General features: G+C 43.8%; 1 protein-coding gene across 11 annotated transcripts in view; it reads left to right on the top strand.

Annotated features, from left to right (window-relative positions):
• Nucleotides 1–12,541, top strand: part of EVL (Enah/Vasp-like) — a 160,120-nt gene that overhangs the window by 70,929 nt on the left and 76,650 nt on the right. For 10 of the 11 annotated variants that reach the window (XM_075753574.1, XM_075753571.1, XM_075753567.1 and 7 more), the window contains exon 2: nucleotides 10,950–11,118. In XM_075753574.1, the coding sequence (XP_075609689.1) occupies nucleotides 10,950–11,118 (169 nt within the window). Of the gene's footprint in view, nucleotides 1–2,207; nucleotides 2,384–10,949; nucleotides 11,119–12,541 lie in introns of those variants that run through there. The other variant, XM_075753566.1, reaches the window with a different exon arrangement.

Below are 12,541 nucleotides of genomic sequence, written 5' to 3'. Positions count from 1 at the left end.
AGCCTGTCCTCACAGGAGAGGTGCTCCAGCCCTCTGATCAGCTTCGTGGCCTCCTCTGGACTCTCTCCAACAGCTCGATGTCTCTCCTGTACTGGGGCCCCCAGAGCTGGACGCAGTACTGCAGGTGGGGTCTCACAAGAGTGGAGTAGAGGGGCAGGATCACCTCCCTCGACCTGCTGGTCACGCACCTTTTGATGCAGCCCAGAGGAGGGAGGTAGTTCATTTGCAGTGCACTTTAGGGATCTGGGTTCAGATTAGGTAATGCGTCCATTCCTGGTTTGTGTAATGCCCAGGTGGATACACAGTGTCTCAGCAGTGATGCACAACTGGGTGTAAAGCTTGCTATCCCCTTCTGCACGCTGATCCTGCACTACATCATGGGGTGGCTCAAATAATGTCATGGGAGAAGTATTTTCTTAAGCAATGTGTGTTTTTTGTATTTGCACTGTCCATGTTTTTGTAATCACAGATAACAAGAGATGTATTTAGACACATTAAGAGAACTTGTGAGTACGCTGACAAAAAAACCCCAAAGATAATTTCAGGTGACAACAGGAAGAAAACTCCAGCTTTCTGTACTTGAAACCAAAACACGGCAGGGTCCACTCAGTTCTCCGTCGTGTTTTCCTGGCACTAGTTTTTAATCTGCTCATGCCATGATGCACCCATGCCCTGAGGTGAACACTAGACAGCGTTTGCAGGATGTTTACATCCACGTGTGCAAGTTTGCCAAACCAAGGAATGGGGAGAAAAGAAAGATGATCTGTCTTGAGGGCCTGTCACCTGGGAGAGGAAGCCCATGAAAACCACCGCAGTTTTACCCCAGGCAAGATGGCACTAAAGTATTAATTTGCTGTTCTGCTCTCCACTCTTTTTTTTTTTTTTACTGCAATATTTTTAATTATTATTCCTAAATTTGCAAAGTTTCCATTTGTGTTAATAAGCCATCTTGCTGCCATTGCCAAATAGCAATGCCAGTTAACAGAGCGGCCAAGCAGGCAAACAAGAGCCTGCAGAGGTAGCAAAGAAGGTGGAAGCATTATTGGAGGGCAAAACCAACCTCCCTGTTAACAGGAACATGGATGCATGCAAACATGTATGCAGACAACTCATGGCAGGATGGAAACAAAGGCTTAGAGTCTCTCAGGGGTCTCCTGCGGGCACAGCACAGTCAAGGAGGCTTCATTTTGCAAGGCACTCCAATTGAAAAAGAGACAGGACAGTACACAGAACTATCTGTCTGAAAGCCAATAGTGGATGGCATGTCTTCTACAGCAGGAACTGTGAGATAGGTATCCTCCTCCTTATGGCTGTGATCTCCACAGTGGTTACTCCAAGTCAAGTCCTGCATGCCGTCTGTGGGAAGCTTGGCGCAGGGCAGGCAGGAGTGCAGGGGAGAGGTGATGAAGTCTCATCTTTGCTGTGTCCAGGTACCAGCTGGCTGGGGGCCTGCCTGCTGCTGAACCTAATGGGGGATCTCCCAGCTGCTGGTGATGGAGAGAGGGCACACACCACTTACCCCTTGGAGCAAATTTTGTCTTGTTTTTAAATGTTGGAGATTTCTCCTGTGTCCTTCTATAAGATACTTGATTGATTACCTTCCACGGTGAAGATGTGTTTCTTAGTTTACGTATTTATGGTGATGCCCCAAGTAGGATGACAGGGTTGGAGAGCAACTGAAAAAACATTTTCACTTTGGCTGGACCCTGAGTTAGCCAGGTGTAAGGCAGCTCCCGTCCAAAGGCTGTATTGCCATGGGAGGTGAGAGTCAGCTGCAGTAGCCTGGATGCTGTGCCGTGCTAATTCAAGTTTTGGGCTGGAGCTGGCCCCCAGCCAGCCGTAGGCAATGCCAGGTTGGTGGCGAGGCGGGACAGGGGCCCCTGGTACCTCAGCCCCTGGGTTTGGTTCAGCACCGTGCAAACACCCATGCCATAAATGAATAATAACAATTTCTTCTGGGTCTGAGGTTTGTTTGCTTTTGCTTTTTCTTGGACAGTGAACCCGTACCTTGATAAAATAAGCAAAATGTTTTTAATATCCATGCCACCAATGAGGCAAAAGTGGTGCATCTAATCTTAATCTATATTGTTTGGATTTTTGCTCAGTAAATCAACTGAAAGAAAGAATACATTTCTTCTTTAAAGTGCCTTCCCCGCCCCTGCCTTATAAATGTTACTTCCTGCCCTTCTGCTCTCTTGATAGCTCTTCCCTTTCCTGTTTTGGTTATAAGCCTTCATACAGGTTCCTGGCTTGCGTCCCTGCCAAATTTGTCTTCTGCTCCTTAATCAGGTGAAATAGCCTATTTGGGTTTAAGCACACGTGCTGGATTTGAGCGTATACTGCTGCAGGATTACCTGATCAGGTCTTCCTCGATGGCAGGCACGTAAGTATCTGGGGACAGGGCAGGATGGCAGGGAATTTGTTGACCAGGGTTAATGTCAGTGGATGGGAAGGAAAGCGTGTATTGTCATAAATGTGCGTTTTTGTTATAGCCTCATAGGATAATTTATAATTGCATAAAATGGTAATTAAGCTTTTATGGCAGTGCTACATTAATATGCATCCCCTGGCAGTGAGGGAGAGGCTGACTTGATGGAGTGAACCTCCTTCATTTCTGGTCTGCCTCCATGAGCTCCAGGGGAAACCTTGTCACAGGTTTATTTGCATTTCTTCTGGGATTGAAGGGAAACCAAGGCAAAGCAACACCAGCTTTAATGAAGTACCTTTATGTTGATTTCCTGTATTCACTTTTGTGTCTGCCCTCTCCTGATCGTTAGTTATGATTTTGATCTTTCAAAGCCTTTGTTTAAGGTATTGTTCTCCTGAAATATGGATATGGCTGGCTCATGAGTGAGAGCCCTCAGTCACGTATTTTCACTTGACAGTTCAGTTTTGAGTCTTGCATAATGCCTGTTTTACAAGATTACTTCTTGGTTTTATTTCTGTAATTTATGGGTGAAGGGAAATAGTTTATATTAATAGCAACCTGATCTAGTCAAGTTGCTTTTTTACTGTTTTTGACTAATTGGGTTCATAGTGTTTCCCCAGGCCATTTACTTGACTTATTTTTAGGAACTTCTAAACATTTCCTTGATATTTATTTTTAGGAACTCCCAAAGTATATCTTCAAGGTAGCATGCAAAATCTGAAAGTGAACCACACTTCATTGCAGAAAGAAATGTTGCACGAATCAAAGCCTTAATGGAGCGGTGGAGTTTCTCCATCAGGAGACAGCAGTGACCCTACCTTGTTGGAGCAGGTGGAAGTTGAAGAGAAAGTTTCCTGAAGCACAGCACAGCTCTGAGAGTCTGGCTGCCTGGCAGCGATGGCACTTCTCTGAATCGCTACACTTCTTCTCTGAAGTGCCTTTTGCAAAGCAGTTCTCTTAAAGCATTTTTTTAAAGGTTTTGAGTTGAGGTGCTCATGACTGGAGTTCCCCTTAAAATCATTTGAATTCTTATGCTTCAGTTTGCAAAACCTACCAGAAAAGTGATGGGTTAAAATTAACTCCACTGCATAGTTTCAAAATCTCAGCAACATAAACTAAGCAGATGTGCTGGCTTACAAGGGCATCAATCTGCGGCGGCTCCGCTGGCCCTAAATCTCCAGTGATTGGCAGATGTGCTATTTAAGTGCCACGGTGGACACCGAGAGCTCCAGGCTCTCGGTGGGGACTTTCACTGGCAGTGCTGAGGACTGAGCTGTTCTGGACTGACAGACAGGCCCAGCGGAACATCTCTGCTGCTGTATTAGTGTTTTGCATACTTTTTTTTTTTTAAATTTCTACTCACTTCTCCCATGCTCAAGAGCACTGAGGGGTTACAGAAGGTTATGCAAGTTTCTCTGGTCATGCCAGGATTGCATGCATGTTCCCAAATTTAGCAACCCATCTCCCAAAGTCCTGGCTCAGTGTGAGATCTGGGTGCCTCATAAACTGTCCCTTTTTTGGTTTACAGCTGAAGTGTCTGCAATGAATGTCTGCAACAGTTCCTGGGCATGGCAATTCCCACTGGGTATGCCAATGTAATAAGGAAGGATTCAAAATGAAATTCTCATTGCTAGCAGAAAAAAGAGTAACTCTTAAATATGCTTCCTTGTGGAGTTGAACTGGTGTTCATCTTATTCTTGTTCATGCTATAGGTACTAGTATTTCCATTTCCTGCTCTGTAAAATATATATTTATCTTGCAGGTGTGTCATGACTTTATTTAACAGCATCAGTCTTTTCAAGAGCTGTTTATGAAGGAGGCTTTGTATATGCACTATTTTCTTGTAATTATTTAATATTAAAATTTTAGATGCTGGAGTTTAACAGTGGAGAAAGGTGATGGCCAGGCACCTGCAGCAGGTGCTCAGTGCAAACGGCTCATCTCCTGCTGGCGATGCAGCCAGAGCCCTGCACCAAAGGCAGATCTTCCATGTGTACATGCAAGCTGAGCAGGACACCAAAAAGCAGCAGCTCCTCTGGGAACTGGGTTTCACTTCAGGCTGACTGGGGCAAGGACTGCACTGTCATGGAGGTCTCTCTGCACACACACGCAACCAGGAGTGAGTGTGCTTGAGGACTTCTGACCATGGTTGGTGTTTCACGGGGTCCCATGAAATGGGACTCAGAAAAGCAAATGGAGATAGTGGTTGTAGCACCTCCATATTACTTATGAAACTGTGACTGCTGTTTTTCTAAATGTCTGCTAGAAAACATTGAGATGTCTGCATGTCACTGAGGATTAAAAGCTCCTATCTGGATGTGAAGTCCCTATGAGTTTCCACTGTCCTTTAGTTCAATCAGTGACTAAATGTTGTTGTTTCATCATGAAGTGTTGCTGTGCTGCTGAGGAATTAAGTTCTTCAGTGCTCTGGGACAGAGGTAGGGTGAACGATGGTGGCACCGACTGTCCTGTGAGTTTGGTTGCAGAGGGAAGTAGACTTTGAAAAAAGAGGTCCCAAAAGGAGTCACAAGCATGACCGTTGATGTGTTGGAGGAATGAGGCTCCCAAGGAGAACTGGGGTCATGAGCAAAGCTGGCTTTGAATCTCTGGTGGGAAGGCTGAAGAGCCACTGCACCACAGCAAGGTTTATCTGTAATGAGCTCACCTATGGTCCATATGAGCCTGGGTGACCTGACCTGTATTCAGAGGATCTTCCAGGTTTTTTGTTCTGTAAATCCAGTTGTCAGAGAAAAATGTCTGCCTGTTTCTATAAAGATCACTACTGAAACACTTTCCCTGCATCCCAGTCATTATATGTTTGTTGGAGTGAAACCAATTAAAATGTTTAGCAAATTAGGCCATTAGAGTTTGCAGTACACTTTAAATGCTGCAGGAACATGACTTGTAGCTTACTAATTTTGAGATTAACACAGATACATACTGCACAGACCTTACATCTCCATCTCTACAGGATTTTGTATTTACATCATCTGTTTAAGCTGACATTGAGAGAATTCTATCAGCTTCTTAAATCAGCATCAGCATCTATTTCTTGCATATCAGGTTTAACCACAGAACTGTGACTTTCTGTAGGCAGACTCAGTGGACAAGTAGAGTGAGATGTGTTAAATGGCTTGTGAGTTCTCTTGCACATTCTGTGTGCTGAAGGTTTGCTCCCAGGTAGGACAAGCCTTGGGCAAAGTAGTATTAACAATTTCTGACACCAATAAGGATATTTAGGCCAGTCTAAAATAATTTTTAATTGTTAATAATTTATAGTGTGTGGAGGGGAAATGGAAATTAAAAATAAGGTAAATGCTTGTGAAAGTAGCTGTTTGCATTTCCTAAGAATACTAGAATACAGCTCATTTGAAGGTGAGAGAATCATGAGCAGCTTGAAACAAGGTAGATTGGCAATAGATTCAAAGCATGATAGCTTGATTTCTATCAGGGGAGCTTTCACAATTTATGCTAAGTGAATTTCTGCCCCAAGGAAACAGTTGTGTCTGTAAATATAAAGGATAGTGGAAGTCTCCTGGTCCAGCTGGCATGCTGGAGTAGAGCCCACAGGATTAGGTGTTTAACCCTGAAGTTCGTTAGTTGTGGTCATTTGTTACAGCTTTTGTGAGCATGATTTGGTGACCCTCCAGAAGCTGTATTGCATCGCTGTGGCTCTAGGAGAAAGTATTTTAAAGCTGTCCCATTGCCCCTGGAGGGGTGAGCTCTGGGTGGGCTGGGGCTGGATGGAGGGTCCGGGGCAGGGCTGGGATAACCCTGCGCCACAGCGGCTCTGCACGGGGCCGCTGGTCAGAGGTGGGCTCAGCAACTCAGTGCCATGCTCTGCAAAAGTTTTATTCATAAGAAGATACCTTGTCAGTAGAGAAAATAGGTCAATGAAGGAGCAGTGCAGTTTGGCCTCTGTCTTTTTCTCAGTCTGGGACAGGAGAGAAAAGCCTTGGAGACCCTTCAGAGCCTCTCTACCAAAGACTTGCATCCAAACATTATGATTTACTCCCATTTTTCTGTTTATTCGCTGTGCCAGGTCTTTTGTGGTTCCATCCTGAGCTTTTTGCTTGTATATTTGGATAACCCACTGGGCTGGGCAGAGTGAAACAGGAGGACCTTTCCCTGATCTGTGGCTCCCTCACTCCCTCACTCCGCAGTTATTTCTGTCATTTAATTTCCCCCTATGTTTCCACCTCCTATTTAATTACTTGCAGTCAGCCAGGTAATGTCAAGCAGCCCCATTAAGTCTCACGTGATAAGTAACAAAATGTACAGATGTTTTCTGTAAGACTCCCTGTGCCATCTTTTCCATGTTCCTTTACCTCTTTTTGGCTATGAGTCCTTGGTAATCATACATTTACTAAAAGCCAAGAGGAAAGGACTGCATTTTTCAAGTTCTGTGCAGATGGCAGAGAGAAGTTTCTGGATGAAGCCACCTTCACTGCAGCACTGTCTCGAAGCGCAGACTCGCTGCTACCCCCAGCTGCTCTGCTCGAATGCAGTAGTCCCTGTACCTTAACTGGTGCCTTTGTGTGACTCATTTGGGGCTGGAAGTGACACGGTAGCTAGCAAAGCAAGGAGGATACAGCAAACCTGCGTGGCCAGCCCAAGCGTGCCATGCAGCCCGGGCGCTGTGCTTGGCTGCCCACTGTCACCGGGGCTGGGCAAGAAGGGTCGAAGTTGACCCTTTCAAGAAGGATTAACTCCAAATTAGCTAATCTGCTAATTTGTGAAGATGAATCCTAAACAGAAGACATGGAAGACAGTGGGTCAAAGTGGGTTACGCAAAATGAAGCAAACAGTATCACCTGCAAACATATATTTTTTTTAATTTGTAGTTTTGTAACATTGAAACAATGTTTTATCAAGCTCAATGATGAATGCTCGATTTTAGGTACCAGCTGTGAATGAAGGATTTCCCAGTGCAGTCTGCTTCTATCAGATATGAAGTTAAGCAGATTTGCTTTAACTTCAGGCAAACAAGTGGTCTTGGTGCAGAGGTTTGCCGTCCCATAGCAGTAAAGTACTGAGGAGAAAATGTTTTCTGAATAGATAGGGGTGGATATTAGGGTTTGGGTATAAAGGGACCCTTGGAAGAACCCCTATAAATAAGATATCTCAAATCTGCATACGGCAGCTCATTGGAGTAGATGTTATGCACAAACGTGAACAATGTTGTAATTAAGACCCCTCCATGGTGCAATTTTTATCTTTTTTGCAAGTAATTGCCTATGGTGGAAACCCAGGTGGATGAGTCTGACAACTTGGATGTTAATGTAACATAAAAAAATCAATAGAGGAATTAATAATATTTGGAAAGGTGTGTACACTTGATGAATCTGCAATGCATACCCTTTTTTCAGTAACTTTTGTGTATTCTTAGGAAAATAAGGGAAGTTCTAGAAGCTATGCTCATGACTTTGTGTATGAATACTGATATCTGCCACACTCTTCTCATTGAGAAGGAGTGTGACTGCACAATAGTGTGACCAAAACCCATATTTATTACCTGTTACATGTAGTTGACGTAAGTATCAATGGTGTATGGTCCCAAAAATAACAGAAAATTTTGTTGGAGCTTCATGAAACCAATGTTGCTTGATTTACGTTTGAAGTAATGGATTCCGCAAAGCGTAATAGAGAGGTTCTCAGTGACCGTTACAAGAGGAACTTTTTCTGGACTATTTTCTGGGAAGCCCCTTAAAACAGCAGTGGGAGAGTTGTGCTTTTTGTGGGTAGGGCTAGTAAAGAGTCTTCAGGCATAAAGAGTTACACCGCAATTTAGGATGAGACAGCAAGCTCACAATGGGTCCCTGGGGGCATTTTAGGTTTTGAAAGATTGATGAAGTGCTTTGCAGGAGAGGATTCCCCTTGTGCTGTACTTGTTTTATGTTCCTTTCTGTTATTTCACTGGAGGCCAGATAACAGACTTAATCCTGTTTCCATTTAAAGGAATGATGAAAAACTTCCATTGACTGCAGGGAGGGCAGGGATTGAGCTTGATGTGTTGCTTTATGTTACGGTAACAATTGGTTGTCATGCATTAACTATTGCTCCTGGGGTATCCGTATTTCAATCATGTTCTGTGCTGCAGTTTTCAATGGCAGTGAAGTCTGAAGGCAAAGTTGCTGTATCCACTGGAATCTGGATGTGGCATTACGAATAATGCCATGATAAGGCCCTCATGTCTGTATGGTTAGGTGCGTTCTCTTTGTTGTAAGTAAGGATAATTTAATTAATTTTGACTAATTAAGGAGCCCATGGCAATTGTGGGTTCCAAAATTAATCTGAAATGGAGACAACATTGGGTCCTAGACTTGTTCTGATGAAAGAGCAAGTGGCGTGCACTTACTCTAGTACAGCGAAGTTTGTAGTGACCAGCAAGGCTCGAGGAGAAGGGCACGGTGTCACACTGGCTGACTGTGACTTTCCCAGAGACCGTGTTTTCTGGGAGCCTGCAGGCTTGCTGGGCAGGGGTTTGCTCTGTCCCCGGGCAGCTGATGCTAGAGATGACACAAGACATCTGGTAGCACAGCGGGTGGGCACCATCCAGCCACAGGACCACACCGGAGATTATTTTTAGCCATTCTGCTTCCACATGGCAAAACTAATCCAGTGTACTTGCCTTTTTGCTGGTGCATTTCTCTCCCATCCTCCTCACCTGTGAATCTGAGGCAGAGTGAGAGTCCCCGGGTGGATTGGGAGGATGCAGGCAATGCCGCCGCTGCTGCCAGTCTGCGGCTCTTGCACCAGTTGGAGGATTAGGCAGGCTGGAGTGAGCTCAAATCCCTCAGCTGCTAGTGTCAGATACGGAGAAGCTGCCACGAGACACTTTGTTCTGAATTTTCTTACCTTATTCTTTATGGAGATGTCTGCCAGCATCGCTGCTCCCTCTGTAAACGCTGTGAAGAGTTTCCAGGCTCTTAGCCACAGCCTGGAGGAGGTCTGTGGGCTACCTGGAGGCCATGCAAAATGACTGATAAAAGCAGCCAAGTGTCAGTAGGCTTTAGCGTACAGTGGAGGATGCATCTGCCTTGGAAATCTTTTTGAGAACCACAAATCAGAAAAGATTGAAAATTGCTGCTGTAATCTACCCAGATCCTCTTAATACTTGCAGTAACATGCTCCCTTTCATTAAAATGATGACAGTGATGGAGTCAGATGGGTTTGGGTTTGTAGCAGTTGGTATAATTTACAAGTGGTGTAATTTGGCACGGTGGCAGTGCAGCGATATGGTTTAGCACCACCCGGGAGCTTCTCATCTATTTGTGTGCAAGTGAGGCATTACTGAGGCAAAACCAAAACAAAGAAGTATATGCAAGAGCGGGAAAAAAAGGATTTGTGTGCAAAGCAGATTACCACTTGATATTGCATTGCCGAAAATTATTTAATACGGCTCGCGCTAAGGAAGGGAGGTATATACAAATATATACAGGTCTAAAGTTAATAGGACAGTCATGAACTTAAGATTTTTGCGGGTCATAAATCCTAACAGTTTTGTTTAGGCCTAAGATGCACTATTTCTCGTTGAAAATCCCTGTTACATTTGAAGATCTCAAATCTCCAAAATTTGGAGGATTTCTTTTTTTTCTTCGTGTAAGGAGCTCTTATTTCCTCTGGTATAAGAAAAGCCGCTGGGAAGTCAGGAGAGCAGGAACTGAAATCCTGATCCATATTGACATGTCAGCTCAACAGTATTTGCCAGTGGCATTTCTTGCACATGAAGGGTATGGTTCAGCACAAATCTAGTATACATACATTAGTCATAAATATGCAAGCAATAGGTAAAGAACTGATGAATTTCTGTGAATATACAGGAAAAAAATAGTTATTAATGCTATACAAAATAATACCTATATACTTTAACACTGGAATGTAGACATCCATGGATTCCTCTTTCCCACTTTCTTTGCTACTAGGATGAAGGAAAAAAAGGGTTCCTCTGTGTTTTGCACTGTGTATTCTGGGACTTCTAAGTGCGTCAGCAGGTCTGGGTATTAGGCGTCAGCTGGATTAATGTAATTGATTTCTTCAGTTTACCTAACGTGGCTTTTGGTTCAAGGTCTGCTTGCTTCCAGTTTTCAACGTGTAACTCAGCCGTGGATGCCACATTTATTTTGTCAGTTAGCTGTAAAATATTGGTAAGTTTTCATGCAAATGTGAAAGGCTTCACTTGCTAATAGGTACATAAAATAAATGGAGCATTCATACTGTTGGACAGTTTTCATAACGTTTGTGTGATACAAGTTACTCCTCAGGGACTAATATTTTTACATAAAATAGATTATCAGTTCAAAACAGCAGCATACTGGAGTTTTTTAAGTCTATGAACACATACATGCCAGCTTTAATTTAACAGGCAGATTGCATTCAAAGGATTAGTAGATCTCTTATAAAACATATGTTGTAAGAAGTTCTGATAATTTCTGTTGGTTTCTTTTCAATTAGTTGTTTTCGGTAGTACGCATCAAATTCACTGGTTTTTTTCCTGATTTTGTTGTTTTTTGCTCTCCAGTGAACAGAGTATTTGCCAAGCCCGGGCTTCAGTTATGGTCTATGACGATACCAGTAAAAAATGGGTGCCAATCAAACCTGGACAGCAGGGATTCAGCAGAATCAACATATACCACAACACGGCCACTAACACCTTCAGGGTAGTTGGAGTTAAACTGCAAGATCAACAAGTGAGTAACTGTATCAAGTTTCCTGTAAATTAACCTTTGATCTCGTTTGATACTATCAGTTCTATACTTAATGCAGTCTAGCAATATTTCCTGCTCCTGCAAGGTGCCTACGAGTCTGTTTACTCCAGTCATTCAGATTTTGAATAATTTTTTGTGCACAGAATGTATCACAATTTATTTACTACTTAGTTGCAATTTTGGTAAATGCCAGAAAGCTTTTAATGTTATTTTTCCTCCCTCCATTTTTGCTTGTGAAATGAATCTTACTTCTTTCTGCAGGTTTTGCTCTCAGCTGCCCCTAACTTACCTTTTGCTCGTTTTTAATACTATATATAAAAAAGAAAAAGCAATCAATCATTCCACACTGCCACCCCATAAAGCGTGATTGGTACATTGCTGTGATACGTAATTAGTTCATCGTAATGCATTTTAAATTCCTAGGTGCACACTATGATCTGCTTTACGGCAGCCTAAGTCCGCAGGACCTCCTCGGGTATTAAAGGAGTTATATGGGATTTAGATAATCAGAACTGGGATCAGACCCTCCTCGGCCACCGGCTCCTGGCCGCCTGACTTGCGGGTGTGCTGGGCGGAGCGTGCCAGCCGTAACCAAATGTCATGTTTAGAGCCTAAATTACAAAAAGATACTTGGGGTGCTATATTGTTGTACCATTTGCATTCTAGAGCAAACTCCCTCTGTTTGTTGGTGTGAGGCTGGTGCGGTGGTGGCAACCCAGCCTACCCGGGCTGCCCGCCTCCCGCACTCACCTCTGGTCCTCAACCTGGCAGAAGAATCAGAAGAAAGTGGGTGATTGTTTTTCTTTTGGTTCAGAGAACAGCGTTGCCTCCTGGGAAGGTGTGACAAGCACCGCCGCCAGCACGAGCCGGGCAGCGGCAGCGCAAGCCAAGCCAAGCCAGGGAGTGGGAGCCGGGGCACCACCACCTCTCGGCTGCCACAAGTGCTAAATTGGCCGATCTGCTCGTGGAAATGCAGACGATATCGCTCAGCTGTCAGCTGTCGTGATGCTCGGGCCAACTGGAAAAGCTAGCCAGGTTGCTTACTGGAAACGTTAATGATGTTGCTACGCTGTCCGTATACACAGTCATCATTCTGAAAAACGAAAAGCAGAATAGAAATAGGTGGGGGGTTTTAGCACATCGGTTTTCAGCTCCTTGCAGTGTGCTTTCGAAACAACTGCCATATCTTTTGCCACTGCTTTTATCCTTCTCAGTAGAGCAAAGACAATATATTAATGTAGTTCCATTTAAAAAATGGAAAATATTTTCAAAAATAAATGAAATTCAGTGGCTTCTCAGGTCAGTTGTGAAAGCCAGTACTGCTTTGTAACAGGCCATGCTAGCTGTTTATTTTACATACCCAGAAGGTGAATGTCAATGATTTTCATGTGGCTACCATCTAAGA

The sequence above is a fragment of the Balearica regulorum genome, chromosome 5 (assembly GCF_011004875.1).
Source record: "Balearica regulorum gibbericeps isolate bBalReg1 chromosome 5, bBalReg1.pri, whole genome shotgun sequence".
In the NCBI taxonomy this organism is placed as follows: Eukaryota; Metazoa; Chordata; class Aves; order Gruiformes; family Gruidae; genus Balearica; species Balearica regulorum.
Note: the sequence above shows the minus strand (reverse complement) of the source record. Positions and strands in the feature narration are given on the sequence as shown.